The sequence below is a fragment of the Balaenoptera acutorostrata genome, chromosome X, assembly GCF_949987535.1.
Source record: "Balaenoptera acutorostrata chromosome X, mBalAcu1.1, whole genome shotgun sequence".
NCBI classification, from domain to species: domain Eukaryota; kingdom Metazoa; phylum Chordata; class Mammalia; order Artiodactyla; family Balaenopteridae; genus Balaenoptera; species Balaenoptera acutorostrata.
Window position 1 is genome coordinate 99,319,196 of NC_080085.1, and position 14,946 is coordinate 99,334,141.

At 44.5% G+C, this 14,946-nt stretch overlaps 1 protein-coding gene across 4 annotated transcripts in view; it reads right to left on the bottom strand.

Annotated features, from left to right (window-relative positions):
• AMOT (angiomotin) overlaps positions 1 to 14,946 on the bottom strand; it is a 59,524-nt gene that overhangs the window by 37,041 nt on the left and 7,537 nt on the right. For 2 of the 4 annotated variants that reach the window (XM_057538423.1, XM_057538424.1), the window contains exons 2-4: positions 13,842 to 13,919; positions 7,301 to 7,449; positions 4,494 to 5,427 (exon numbers count right to left, since the gene is read on the bottom strand). In XM_057538423.1, the coding sequence (XP_057394406.1) occupies positions 4,494 to 5,365 (872 nt within the window). In that variant the 5' untranslated portion in view covers positions 5,366 to 5,427; positions 7,301 to 7,449; positions 13,842 to 13,919. Of the gene's footprint in view, positions 1 to 1,555; positions 1,671 to 4,493; positions 5,428 to 7,300; positions 7,450 to 13,841; positions 13,920 to 14,946 lie in introns of those variants that run through there. The other 2 variants (XM_057538425.1, XM_057538426.1) reach the window with 2 other exon arrangements.

The window sequence follows — 14,946 nt, forward strand, 5'->3', positions numbered from 1 at the left end:
AGAGGGAAAAGTTTTTGTAGACAGAAGAATTTACATGGTTTTTATGATTACAACTGGAAAGTTGCTACCATACATAACCGTTATGTCGAGGAGCTCAAAGCACTCATTCAATCAAAAGCCTGGGAGCTGTTTATAAACTTATTTGGGGGAGAGTCTTCCTGCATTTTTCATGCTGTGGATCTTCAGTTTCCTCAGAAGTAAAATGGACTATGTGCTCTCCTTCCACTTCTAGTAAGAGCTATTATAATTTATATATATCCCTAGAGTTAAAGCATGATGTCCTGGGATTTGTTGGGGCTTTTGTATATCTTGCGCAGAAAAGAGGGGCTTAAATTTCATGTTCTTCAATCCAGCTTTCAAATTTTAAGGGGTAAATGACCATATTAACCTTCATCCTCAGTGCCACGATTTGGAAACCCAAGGCCTGGGAGGTGTTCTCTTTTAAAGACTGAATGCCCAGTTGTGAACTGGGCCTCCTTCCCACAGCTCCCCTGGGTCCCATCAGCAACCCAGACCTCTCTCTCAAACAGACTGGCCACTGGCCTCCCTCCTGCCCTGGCCTCCCTCCTGAAAGGCCCCTCCGTGCCCTGGACAGAACATGGCCTCCCAGGGGCCTCGGGAAAGGAGAGACCACAAGGTCTCTGGGAGGAGGTCTCCAGAGTAGGATAAGCCCAGGATAGCAGTGGCCCCGGCCACGACTCTGGGCTCTGCCTAAAGATAAGTGGAGAAAAGGCAGCTGCCCCTTGGGTTCCCCAGGCTGGAAAAGGGAGCAGACTTCAGTGCACCGTGATGTTGGGAAAACCAACGCAGTCCGCCCCTGGCAGGTTTGCAAACACGAAGCAAGGTTTGGGCCGTCGCAAAAGGAGAGAAAGCCCTCCAGCCAACGAACTCCATCTGGACTCCGGCATCCGCCCACCATGAAAAAGTAGGACAGTATTAACACTCCTGTGAATTCCCCCCTGAGAGAAGGGGGCTGAGGAATGACGGGAGTGGGAGCGAGCTGGGGGAATGTCAGAGGAAGCAAAACTACACTCAAGGTTAAAAAATAATCAGAGTAATAGTAATAATAAAGGTGGCAGCTGGGTGAGCGGCACACTCCCCAGGTCCTTCCACTGCACAGCAGCAGGAATCTCTCCCCACTGACACATTAACCAGGAACAACAAGCCGCCTGTAGACAACACAATCACATGATCCCATGGACGCCCTGACCTGCCTCCCCGCCCCTTCCCTCCCTTCATCCTTCTCCTTCCTAAGACAACCTGGGCCCCAGGTGCTCTGCGGAAAAGGAGACCCGACATACACGCAGGACAGAGGCCAGTGACCAAAATCAGCATCTCCTCAAAGCCGGGGGAAATCTCTCCCAGAGACAGCTTGTGAGGACACAAAGGGAAAGCAAAAGCAGATCCATTGAGCTGACACAGCAACTTCCACCCTGCGACCTCTCTGACTGGAGCCCCTGCCCTTCCCAGACACACAGCCCCCCACACACACCCCCAACGCACACCATACACTCCTGGCCTACACGTGTGCAAGCCCGCACATGCACACTCTCACCAGAGCAGGTGCCAACAGCCTGGAACCCAATTTATTCTCCCCACAGAAACTGTGCCTTTCCCAGGCTCTGTGATGGTTACTCTCTGAATCCTGGAGAGGGCTGCAAATTCCTGATTGTTTCTCTTGCACAACCAGCTCCGCTCTGAACTACAGAGTTAGGTCACCCTTAGATTCCACTAAAAAAGGATTTCAAGAAACCTCAGATCTGGGCACGATTTCAACAATTGAAAGGAGGTGGCTGCTTTACAAACAGAAAGGATTTAATTTTTAAAAGCAGTTGATAAACGTATAAACCCCGGATGCAGAAAAGGCTCAGCGCTTAGAAAGACAAAGATTCAGAAAAGTTTTAATTCTTCAGATGGCTTGGCCTTGTTTCCCATCTGGAGTTCTGGGCATTCAGGATATTTATTTTTTAAGTGGGGAGGAGGGCATAGCGAAGATGAAGTAATAAAAAAGTCTGTTTATCACGTTTTGTTCATTTTAACAGCAAATCTCTAGCATTTCACCGCACCTCTAAAGGCCAACAAAGGTTTTTTGAACAACAATTTGTTCAAAGAGCTTACTCTGAATCTTGATCTGTAATTTGTGGATTAAGAACTAAGGATTTTGTCTTCTAATCGTTTGGTGCTAGCGGCAGTTACTTGGAAAGGTACTCACAAACTGTCCAGCTAGTTGGTTAAAGGAAATAAAGGAGGAAAAATGTGCCACCACCTAAAAGTGGTATAATTACGGAAAGCAATTCAAGGACCTCCCCTTGCCAGTAATTTGTCAATAGGTGCCACACCCTCACCCCAGGCTCTGCAAAAATTTTATTGCCAGAGTTTGTCTGCTGCAGACCCAAAGCTCACAAAGAGCATCTTCTGGTTAGGATTGTCTTAGGCTTGATTATTCTTTGAGCATATCAAGCACCCTATTCCTCTCCCATAGAGGAAAAAAAAAAACTGTTCCAGCAAACCTGTGTATTAAAATACCGCTCAAGAGAGGGTAATCAGCGTGGAACCTACCGCTTTGGGGAATAGAGCGAGAGAGCCACAGATAACATAGGAGGGAGGAGAAAATACAAATACCTTCCGGTTAAATATATGCAGCTAAGTTTCTCTGGTGGTTTAATCAGTATGGGGAGGAAAAAAAAAATCTCTCTTTGGGCTCCTTAATATTTATTTAGGCAGATCAAAGGGCTTTTCTATCTAGCTTCAAACACTGTGGGAGTCATTTCAGATCACAAACAATGCTGGTGAATGAGTTCTGAAAATAGCTTTCCTGGGAAGGCGGGCCATGTGTTGAGCGGGGCTTGGATTCTGCTCCACACCCCAGCCAACACTCTCCCCTCCCACAAGGCAATACACTTACAGCCCACTCACATACAGGAGGGAGGCCCACACACTCTTCCATGCTGATGAGAAGAGCAAAATAAAACCCCCCAGCTTCACTGCCATGTTGCTGGTTTGGATGGGTTTCCATTAAGCTAAGCAGTCCAATGGACCAACCCCTCCCTGGGTCTTCGGTTTCGTTGGGCAGATGGGAATTGGGTTCTTGCTCATTTAAACCGGAAGGGCCCTGTCCATTACCCCATTTCCTGTTTCAAGCCACTTATCAGACGTTAGGCTCCTGCCCTTTGAAAGCTGCACAGAGGAGGTTGAAAAAGGTTAGGAAATCAGCCTGGGTTAAGGAATTAAAAAAATCCTAAACTGGCAAAGTTAGGGGTGGAGCCCAAAGTGAATTGCCTCTGGCTAAAAAACAGGACCTAGAGGTGAAAAAAATGAAATACCAGGAAATGCCAGGTGCATTCTCTTACCTTCACCCTACTCCACCCCTGACTGCCTTCTTTCTTGAGTCACCCACTATACTTCAAGCCAAGAGACTCTTTCCCAAATGAGTAAGAGGGGACAGGAGGCAAAAAGTTAGGCATCAAAGAGATCACAGGCCTCGTCTAGGGGCTGCCTATAGAAAAAAGCCACCCATAACTACCCATGGTAACAAGGCAGGAATACCACACATAACTGCCATCATTTTCGCCCAAGGTTGAAACCTTCCCTCTGTCCCATATGCTTAAATACTCCTGACTGGAGACATGGCCCCAACAGGAACAATAGGAACAATGAACAGAATCATAGAATCATAAGGTCTGGTTGATACAGCAATGAGTCAATGGGTCCCTGAATAATTCAGAAGTACATTTAGGAATTAATGAATATACAAAACAGTCGTCCTGAACTAATGGCAAGTTGTACAGAAGCCATGGGAATATTTTTCCTTCCGCATTTTAGCATCTATATGATATGAGATGAATTTAACTTAGATGTTTAAAAACGTCACCGGCAGCTAACAAACTCTCTACAGAAGAAAGATGAAGCAGTCCAGACTTCATGAACTGCAAGGAAGTACAAGGCAAGTCACATTCTGAACCTGCACGTATATAGTTCTCCCAACAATAATATCTGGATGTTTGTTTAGTGTCTGAGAAAATCATACAAATTCTGCAGAAAGATTTGTTTGCAAAAATTAGTGAAGAGAGCTTTGTGGAGGAGAATAAATGAAAGTGATAGGATATTCCAGACTCAAGCGCAAGATAATTTACTTCCCCTCAAAGAAGGGCTTAATAACTCACAAGAAGAGGAACACTGACTCTTCCTTCAATATCTGAGGAGACCGGACAGCGAAAAGCTGCTGAAATCAAGACTTGTGCTCCTGTTCAGCCACTAGGCAGTTGGGGCCATGCTCAACCTATAAAGTCAAGGGTATGTTAATACAGGGCTAGTGACGGCTGAAGAGGCTAGAAATTCAGGTTGGCAGGAAATTTGCTAAGCCAGGGGCCAGCCATGCACTGCAGAGTTTGTTATACCAAACACCTGCCCGTTCCTTCCCTTAAGATTCCCAACACACAGCAGAAGCTGGTTGGGGATGAGGTCAGGGAATGACAGAAAGGGAACTCTCTTACCTGGCAGCTCCATACTCAGGGGGATGCTGATACCTCATCAGTTGCCCCTCTGTCCTCCCTGGCTGGTTCAGACGATGCTCACTATAGACGTGCCCTGGCTCTTGGGGCTTGCACACTACAGATTGGGGTGGCATGCCCTTGAAGGGATACTCTGGTGGGGGGCCTCGGTGTTCCATGCCCTTCAGGCTATGCTGGCTGGGAGGTGGCCCTTGGGCCTTGTAGAATTCACTGGAACTTGTGGGATTCTTGTAGAGGTCATTGGGTTGTGGTGGGGAGAGGGGAGCGCTGGTAACAGGCGGATGGGCCTTAACTCCGCTGGTGGCCAGTGACATCTGCATTAGTCGTTCACTCAAGGAGCGAACATGTCCTTGCTTAAGGTCTCTGAGTCCTTCATCCTGATGCATCTTTCCAGGATTGAGCCGCTGAACTGACGGGCGTCCCTCAGTCCTCATCTTCTGGTTGGTCACTCCAGTGACATAGAAGGCAGCTCCGACACTGGCATGCTGTTGGCCCCGAAAGTACTGGGATTGGACCTTGGCCTCCTCATAGGTCGGGAGTTCTTCATTATTCTGCATTCGAGGGGAAAGCTGCTTCTCCATGATGAGGTTTTCTGACTGGATTTCCTGCCCCTGGGGTTCTTGTCGAGCAGCATGAGCCACAAGCTGTTGGTGGTGGTCTTGGGGACTCAACACATCATTCTGAGGGCCTGGGTTCCCACTGCCACTGGGGAAAGGAGGGCCGTTGCCTGTGGCTTGCTGGTGTATGGCAAGCAGGTTGCGATTCTCATTAGGATTGCCATAGCGGAGCTGCTCTTGTAGCAGACGCTGCAATACCGTGGTTCCTCCGCTTGGCTGTTCTTCAGAATTTCTCATCTCTATTGCTGGTGGTGCCTTGTGAAGAGAGAGAGAAATTGGGCACCTGGGCTGCCCTTGACCTGGGAAGGGGAAACAGGAAGCTTAACATCCAGGTGATGGATAAATCAGTCCTCTAAAGGGGAAGAAAATGAGTATTTGGGGGTGAGGATTCCACTGCAGAGACAAAGTAGAGAACTGAATCTAGGTTTTAATCGGTTAATTGTTGGCGGCTTCTGGCTCTAACATGGACATGACGAGGAACTTGGAGGCATAAGAGCCCTCTGTTTCCTCTTTTACTTTTAGCCTGGGTTAAGTACTCAATCTTGACTTAACTCTTAAAAGCACTGGGGAAACGTGAAGCAGCCAAGTAGGGTGATCAGAGAGGGCAATTTTCCTAGGTCCTTACAAAGTTCATCTCTCTGTATTCTACTGAAATGAAAAATCCAACTCTTATGGTTGTGGCAGCGGGGGAAGGACCGTGAGGGAAATTACCCCATAGGCAGGATCTGTAAAGCTGTTCAGCATGTGGAGGGAGCTACAAAATGCCAAATAATAACTCAAATAAATAAAAAGTGAAGAGAGCTTGGCTTGCACCAGATAGAAATGATCTCTGCTTGATGCAAATCTTTTTCTCTGATCTCATAAAACTCTGAAACATATTTTTTTAAATCCTTTTGGTATTGTCCATTTTGGATACTCCTTGGCTTAGTAAGAGAAGGGCTTGGGATAATTGTTATTGACAAAGTTTCTCTTTCAGCCATCCAGAAATAGTCATTGAGAATTTGTTGTTGTTGTTGGGTAGGAGGAGCTTAAAGGGGAAGCCCTCTTTATTTGAAGTGTGCCACTGACAGCAGTTAGAAATTGAAAAACTAAAAGGTCATCCTTCTGGAAAGGGTATGATTACCATATCCCTTCCCCCACCCCAGTTCTTCTTAGGGAAATAATATGGGCTGAGTGAAATGGATATCAGTAGTAAAGACAAATTAAGACTCAAATTCTAATCATGCTATGGGTTTACAGGTTAACCTAAGCAATTGATTCCTCTTTTCTTGTCTTCCGTTTTCCCACCTGAAAAATGGTAGTAGGTGACCTCTCTCTTCTCTCTCTCTCTGCACAGCATAGTCTACGCAAATTCATTAGAGGCTCATAAAATCTTTGGACAGAATCTGTCTGTCATGTTAAGTCCTGCAATTCAATACTAATATTCAATAGTGAAACTTTCACTTCAAGGATCTTAAGTAGTGTTGCAGAATAGACATGATGTCACACAAAAAGTCACATAGGTCAACCTAACCAGCCTCGGGTTCCTAGATGAGAACTTTGGAGTCCTGGCTCCCAGGCCCTGACTTCTATGATTTGAAATAGTCTCCAGTCTCTCTGGAAACATGACCCCCTTTCCTTTAGTCTTGCAGGGATTGACCCAGAAGATGCGTGTGGTAGATGGAAAGAGGTCATCCCCCCTCCTTTTGCACTTCTTGCATGATTACTGCTACCTGGTTTCTAATTGTTCTATTGAGCAGTTTCACCCCACAGTTAACCTTCCAAAGGCCCCTTTTAAATCCCATTCATCATATTTTGGGGGGGAAGTACGCACCAAGGGGCTGAGCAACCTGCCCTTAAGTCCACTTTCCCTCTCTCGCAGTGACCCCCTGGGACTCCTGTACTTAAACTGTCAGATTGCAATTTTCTATTAGGCTGACAGGTATAGCATATAAATTTCTGCTGGTGCCTGAAACTGGAAAGATGACTAGAAAACTACTTCTCTTCTCTCCGAAAAACAGAAATGGGAGCATGCATGGTTCAAACAAAATCACTTAGAAAGCCTTCCTGAAAGGCAGGGAAATGCAGACTCTGAAGAGCGCGCCACCCCCTCCCACCCCACACCCGCCCCGCCCTGCACACACCCGGGCTTGCACGCACACACCGGCACCCACTCACACCGATGGTCCATACCTATTTCTGCTTTCTTTTAGGCTTAAAGCCTTGCTCAGGATAGGGAATTCTTGCTTATGAGCAGCTCCAGAAACCGCAACGGCAGATTCCCTCTCCCCTAACACTCAGGTTCAGGGTAAGCGCCGCCAAGAGTCCAACCACTGGTCACTCTGAAATGGTCAGGAGGGGGAGGGAGGGAGAAATAAAAACGTCGTTTCTATTTTGCCACCAATGGCCAACAGTTAACCAAACCAGTCCTTCCAAGGGGATGACTTTACCTCCCGTGTGCTTGCCTTTTACGTGAGTGGCAGAGTCCATTTCCACAAGGACAAAAAGAAACCTCACTCTCCAGCGGCTGTGTTCAGGGGGTCGTCCAGTCTCCAGGGGATGGAAATGTTCAGGATTGCTCTGCTCTAGCCTCACAGCCCCCAGGAGCAGCTGCTTCCATTCTGACTTGGAATGGTAGGTGACGACAAAAGCTATAACCACTGTCACCTTTTGGGTGCAACATTTAAACTGCTATCAGTAGCAGGAAAGGTGAGTGAGGCTCACTGGCCCACATCCCAGAAGGGAAGGCAGTCATCAAAAGGTAGAATTTAGACAAAAAAAGAACACTCAGTGAAGCTCCTGATTTAACTGCTACAGCCTCAGAGGGGCAGAAGAAAACCCAAGCTTCTTTTCAACCAAGTCATTAAGTACGTCTTGCATCCTGGCTATTCCACACATTTGCCAACCTTGTGCTAAACACAATGAGGGATACAAAAGACGCACAACACATAGTTCCTGCCCTCACAGAGCTTACAATCTGATCAATGGCCCATCCATTCTTACTGGAGTAGCAAAAGTGATTGCCCTGCTCCACACATAGCAGCAACTCTTCTCCAAGAAGATGCCTCAACTTGCTTTCTCAGCACTTCCACTGCCCCGGTATCTCCACAAAAGGAAACTACTGGACTCACGTTATAGAGACTAGATGCAAACGCCCACCAGATATGGATCTGACATAGTCCTCATTTCGAATTACTCCTTTGACCCTCAGAAAAGCCCTGCAGGTCCAACCAAAATGGTTATGAAACTGAAGGGTTTGTGTTTAGGTGAGAGGCACATGTTCTACATTCCTATTTTCTGCCCTGGCCTAGCCATGACTCACTCATATCGCTTAAAGGAAAGCCTTTAATCCGCACCAGGGACACCATTTGAGGAGCAAAGCAATGCAAAGGAAGCACACAAGCGTCCCTGTATTTTGGGAGCATGTCCAAAACATCCAAGTTTAAAAAAAAAAATCCACAAAACCACACAGTGATTAATTTAACATTATTTCCTTGCAATGTTGCCAAAAATAAAATGAACAGATATACAGTGAACAAACATGGAAATTTGTCTTTCCATCTTGTTTTGGTCCAATGTATAATCACAAGCAAAAAGCAAAATCATCTCCAATATGCAAGGTAATTATTTTTGGGTGTCTCCCCTAATTTCAAAACAGAGGAACAACTTCTAATTGGAATCAAAGCTGGGCTATTAACAGAGCTATGGTAAATAACCGCCGTGCTTCTATTGTCCAATTTTGAACAAAACAGTTGTCTTTTTTTTTCTTCAACTGAAACACGCAGAAAACAGCCCAAGGCTTTTAAACTTGAGCCCCTGGTGAGAAACCACTAAAATTCTTCTCCAGTACTATTTAGATTCTTCAAGCTGATTTTGACTGGCTTGCTCCTGACACCCAGCTCCTCACCAAGAAAACTTTACATATCCAAAATCTTACTCTCTTCCTTTAATTTTGTCCCCTCTCCTCCATATCCTTTTCAAAACCCAAACCACTTTATGTCAACCGGACACAGATTGTCCCTCCCCACCACCCCGCCCCCTGGCCTTTTTTGTTTCTGTTTAAAAGAGGAAAAGAAATCCGTCTAAGAAAAAAGCTTTGCTGATTCCTCTCCAGTTTACTGATTTTTTTTCCTTAAAGAACTTATGTTCATCTACATGATAAGAGTCACATAAGAAGGGGAACACTACTCCATTTATTTACTAGAGAAAGGAAAGGAAAAGATTCCTTGTCTCATGCGCAAGAATTAAAATAGTTATGAACTCTGCAACCTTTAATCTGCCCACAGCTTTAATCATGCCACTGCCAGGGGTCTGACATCATCTTCAATCAATAAAATAACCTTGTTTCCCCTGGACAAACAGACTGTCCCTGAGGATACTTGATAGGGGAAGAAAGGATATCCATGGTTCTCTCTTTAAAAATGCAATTTGAATCTATATATTCAACTCTTTTGTAACAACAACAGGGCAGCAAGGCCAAGCTAAATTCTTACTCCATTTGCAGTCATCGGCCACTCCCAGTATACCTGAGGGGCTGAGCCAAAATGAAACACATTAGTGAGAGCCCAGATATTTCCCAAGCCAAGACCCAGAAAATCAACATTACAAGGTGGGCAGGGCAGACCGAATTCCTACCCTTCAATTAATTTTGAAATCTGCCTATAAGATCTTCTTTCTATCCCTTCTACCTCCTCCTCCTATTCTGCCCCCACCCCTCACTCCACCAACCAGGATAAAGAATCTAAGTCTAGGAAACCTGTTTCTCTGCTAAATCTTGGTCAACTTGTTTCATACCATTTTACTTCCAGCTAAATGGAAAGAAGCCAGTTCAAAGTTTCCCCTATACCTACGTGCATGTATTTGTGCATAAAACACACACACAGCCTCCACCCACCCACACACACCCACACACCCCCCCCCACACACAACCTCCCACACAAAGATGCAAAACAGCCCACTGAATTCTCTCATGTCCTCTCATGTTGGTCCATATTGTGGCCTGAAGTGTCCTAGAGAACAGCTTTCCCAAGAGTCCTGCAATGCAAGATACTAATTGCTTCCTTTGGGAGGTAAGAAACAATGGTCCCTTTGCAGGTTATCCCTAAACTTTCACTGGGTAATAGGCAGGCAGTATAAATACCATGGTTAAAAGCCTGGGTCTAGAGTCACACTGCCCAAGTCCAAATCCTGGATCTATGACTTACTAACTGAATTCATACATGTCTCTTGATCTCCCTAAGTCTCAATTTCATCATCTGCAAAATAGGGCTAACGGTGCTCATACCTCAAAGGGTTGTTATAAAGATTAAGGGAAGTAATCTATGTAAAGTGCTAAGCTCAGAGCCTGGTACATAGTAAAGGCTCAAAAAACATTATCTATGAATATTATTATTTCAAAGGGGTCTTCTTCTAGAAGGGTACAGCAATTTTATGAAGTAAGGGTTTTTTCTTTTAAACCCTTTATTTGCAACTCAGTCTTTTGTGCAGGTGTCCTTAGATAAGTGAAGGCTAGAAGTAGAAAGACTCTTGGGAGACCACCTAGTGCTTCAACCCTCTCTTTCTATAGATGAAGCCGCCAGAGCTTAAAAGTGGACAGAGCCAGGACCAGAGTGCAGGTTTTATTACTCCTAGGGTAATAGCACTTCCACTACAATATATTATCTAGCATATTAGCTCGTACATAGAAGATGCTTAATAAATATTAATTAAATTGAATCGACTCTGGTTTTAACAGATTATAAACCTGGCTTAATGCTACATTCAATTTTCCAATTCCATTGTAAGTAAAATGTTAATGGCAGGAGGGAAAATTCAAAGATGTAAGAGGAAAGCGTTTAGCCAGAAGTATGGCAGAAGGACCCTGCAAAATCTCTCCTCTTTAGGCCACGATATGCAGGTAGGTTGGAGAGCAACAGGAATCTCCACGGATCAATGTTTCCAGGACCCTGTTCTAGGTCTTGTCAACATCATACCAACTTGGCACTTGCTGTTATTTAAGTTCAGCGCTAGCTTAAGAACAGGCTTTGAGTCGGCCCCACCTCTTTGCTCCTATCTCTACTTCTATCTAGATTAGGTTGGAAAATTATTTTAAGAACCACAATAAGTCCTTGGCATTTCCAAATCTTGGATCAGTGTCAGTTATCTGTTTCGCAGATGATAACTCAAGGCGTGGTCAATTTGGTAGTTTTACTCTTCTGAACTCTAAAACAATTAGCTTGAACATGGTAATAGGCAACAAAGGTGATTAACCCTAAAGTGTACATGAGCAGTGAAACACTGAGTAACAAGGAGAATCCTTGTTGCCACCACCCCTCCACCTCCCTCCACACACACCCATTCCAAGGGAGGAACAGATCACACCATCATGTCCTATTTCTTCTTGCCTCAGAAAAAGTATAAACAGTCCATGAAATCAGATTGAGCATAAACTGAGAAAAGTTTAAGAATATACCTACAAGCTGCCTGCTTTACCAATCTCCTGTCTTCACTGGCATACTACCCACTTTTATTTTTACTTTGTTTTACAAGTAATATAAGCACAACATGCAAATATTGAAAACAAAGAGAAAAAAACCACTCATAATCCCAGCACCTCAACCCAAGCATTGTTAGCATTATAGAATATTTCCTTTAGATTTTTTCCTATGTGTTTTTGTATTCTTACAAAGCAGTGGAATATTAATGTACATATCAGTTTGGGTCCTACATTTCACTTGGTCATCAGCACTTTCTCCATGCTGTGGCATAGACTTCTTAACAAACATTGTGTGTAATAGTCCATTAAACCAGTGTATCAAGATTCACCGACCCATTCTCCAATTATTAAGAGATTTAAATTGCTTTTCATTTTCTGCTAGTCTAAATCATGTTACAAAAACATCTTTGTGATTTAGCCTTTTTTTCAATATTTTGGATTGTTTCCTAATGATAGTATCCCGGAAGTGAAATTAATGGGTCAAGGAACATGAATGTTTTCAGACAACCCACTAAAAAAATAAATAAATAAAACTAACAAAACACCAAAGCCCCATGAAATCTCTCCATTTAATGAAAAGTTCTCCTGCTCCCATTTTTCCACCAGGGCAGAGCAGGACTCCTGGGAGGGAAAGAAGCCAAGAGGAGCAATGTAGTATCCCAGTGGCTTGCGAAATGGCAGAGTGGAATGTGGGCTCCCCTGTGAATCCAGCTTGCATGCACTTGCCCCAAATTGCCACCCAGCCAAGAAGCTAATTAGTAAAAGCATCAGGTGGGTGAGAACAGGTTCATGGCCTGTAATGGCTGATATCATGTTTCATTTTTGCCCTTGGAAAGATCTGACAGTCAGCTCAAAGACATTCAGTTCTAGTGACCCAATGTGCTACATTCTGAGACTTAAATCTGTTAATTTTCAGAACCAATCTTCAATATATTTTAAAGGGTATTTTGCTGTATAGAACTAAGCATCCATGACCCATGAGCCTGTATGTGTACCTCTATTTTCAACCACGGTTAAAGAGGCACATTTAAGGTCAGCCTTGTTTAATATTATATGACTAAGTGGCACCTGTCTTACATGGTCAATGTGTTATAGACAGAGGTTTATTTGCAGATCCGACCATAAAAGTCATCCAGTCCTAAGGCAGGGGAGGCAACTGGCCAGAGATGCCCCCGGCTTAGCAAGAGCAGACACAACAAGCATTTCTTTCCTGGGCTGCTTTGTCAGAACTCTCAGAAGAGGGCAGTTCCGCTCTCCACCTTCTCCTTGAAGACTTTTCCCTAGTCCTTCTCCATCTTCCCCCTGCCCCCAGCTCTGCTCAATGTGGAAATTTAATTCTCTCTTCTCAGTCTTCCTACGGGACTTTGGACACACATCTCTATCACAACATTTATCACCATATTTTCCACAAACTTTATTGAGCACTTACTATAGCCAGGTACTGTATAGGCCCTAGGATGGATAAAAAGGAGAAATAAAAAAGAGTTCGGTCCTCAAGGAGCTCCCAGTCAAGCAGAGGGGTCACAATCCAATGGGAAACCAGAGGTACGAGCAGATAGCTCAGGCAATGCAGAGGACCCTGCAAAAAAACTCTGGGCCACCTGAACAAAACTTCCTAGAGGAAAAAACTCATGAGCTGAGTAGGAGACATAGAATCTGATAACCAATGTTGGGGAAGCTGAAAGGGGAGGAGTCAAAGATAGGTTGATATACATCTTGGAGAGTTATTAGCATATGGATAACAGGTAAGGTCAAAGAGTGGGCTGGATCATACATATAGAGTAGGAGCAGAACAGAACCAAGGATGAAGCTAAGGATAGACGCCTGAAAAAAAGTGATCATTCAAGGGTCAGGTACTTTGCAAATGTGGGAGTGAGAGAGAAATTCCTTTATTTACACTGCATGGGTTTTCCCCCACATACCTTCAATCTAGACCTTGTAGTACACCGCTCCAGGGACAGAAGTCCCCAGTTACAATGCAGAGAGAAAAAATGAAGTTAATTCTTGTCTTTTATGCTTCTAAGTACCCAGGTAGAAACCATTATAATAGGCTGAGCCAGAAATGGAAATTGCAATCTTAGAGGGCATGGACCGGGTGCATGATTTTCCTCTGTATCCTTCCCAACACCTAAAATATCAACTGGTACATAAAGCATACTTAATAATTGCCTATAACTTTCCAAAGACTTTGCTAGAGGCAACAGAAAGAGAAGAAAAGGAATGAAAGACATAGAATAGCAATAACAATAACACTCTTACCTTAAGTTTCTCAGCCTTTCTTCTAAGGAGACAAGAGCTCTTTCACTTCTGTTATCTTATTTGTCCTTCTCCGCAGCTCTGTGAGGAAATAAAGGCCGATGTGATTAATTCCATTTTACAACTGGAGAAGCTTAAGTCCAGGACAGATAGCTCATGATAATTAATTTGACCAAGGTTTCACTCTGGCTAACTGGTGAGGTCAGGATCAGAACCCAGGTCTTGTGACTTCCTGCCCTGTGCTGGGTTACTAGACACAAACTTCTACAGAACTGACTCTCCAGTTATTAAGAGGACAGTTCACAAGAGAAATTCATTAGGAAAGCAAATTCCCTAGGGACTCCAACAGTCAGTCTGTCTCTCTCTCTCTCTCTCTCTCTCTCTCTCTCTCTCTCGCAAGCCAGTGCACTGCACCTGTAAGAAAATATCTAAGACATTTCCCCATACCAACACTAGAACGGCTGGATGTAATCGTTCACAGTCGTGCTCCACTAACATAATTGGGAGCTCCCCGTTTTGTTGTACCCCTTTTGAAGGGAGCTCCATCTGCCTTCAGTCTGGTTTTTGTGTCTGAGTGGGGCTCAGGTGCTGATTGCAGGTGTGGCATCCAGCAGGTGCATGGACAGAAGCCAGCATTTCATATCTTCATACCAAAGGGCCTGAGTCACTCCCCAAAGGCAGCTGCTCCTCCTCCCTCTGACTTGCAAGCCCCAGGAGCCTGTCTTGACTGAGTTGCCACTGCAAAACTAAATCTAGACCCTGACTTCTCAGGAAGGGGTAGGGTGAAATCAGTTAAACTACAAATTAGATAACTCAGCCAACTCCCTCACTTACTCTCCAGAACTAGTGCAGGCATATGCCGCAGGCATAGCATCAGGGAATACATGTACAGAATGACTGTCCCTTACTAGTTACGGGGGAAAGGAAGACTACAGCAGACCCATATTACATATATAGCTACAGAGCACTTATTCTATTGCAAATGGCCTTGAACCCTCAGGAGCAAGTATTCATTTCCCTAAATAAGATGGAGTACAGTAGAAAGAACATGCTAGAAATCCTGCACTCCAGTTCCCATCATAACCACTCTCCTTCAGGCTGCCAAGGG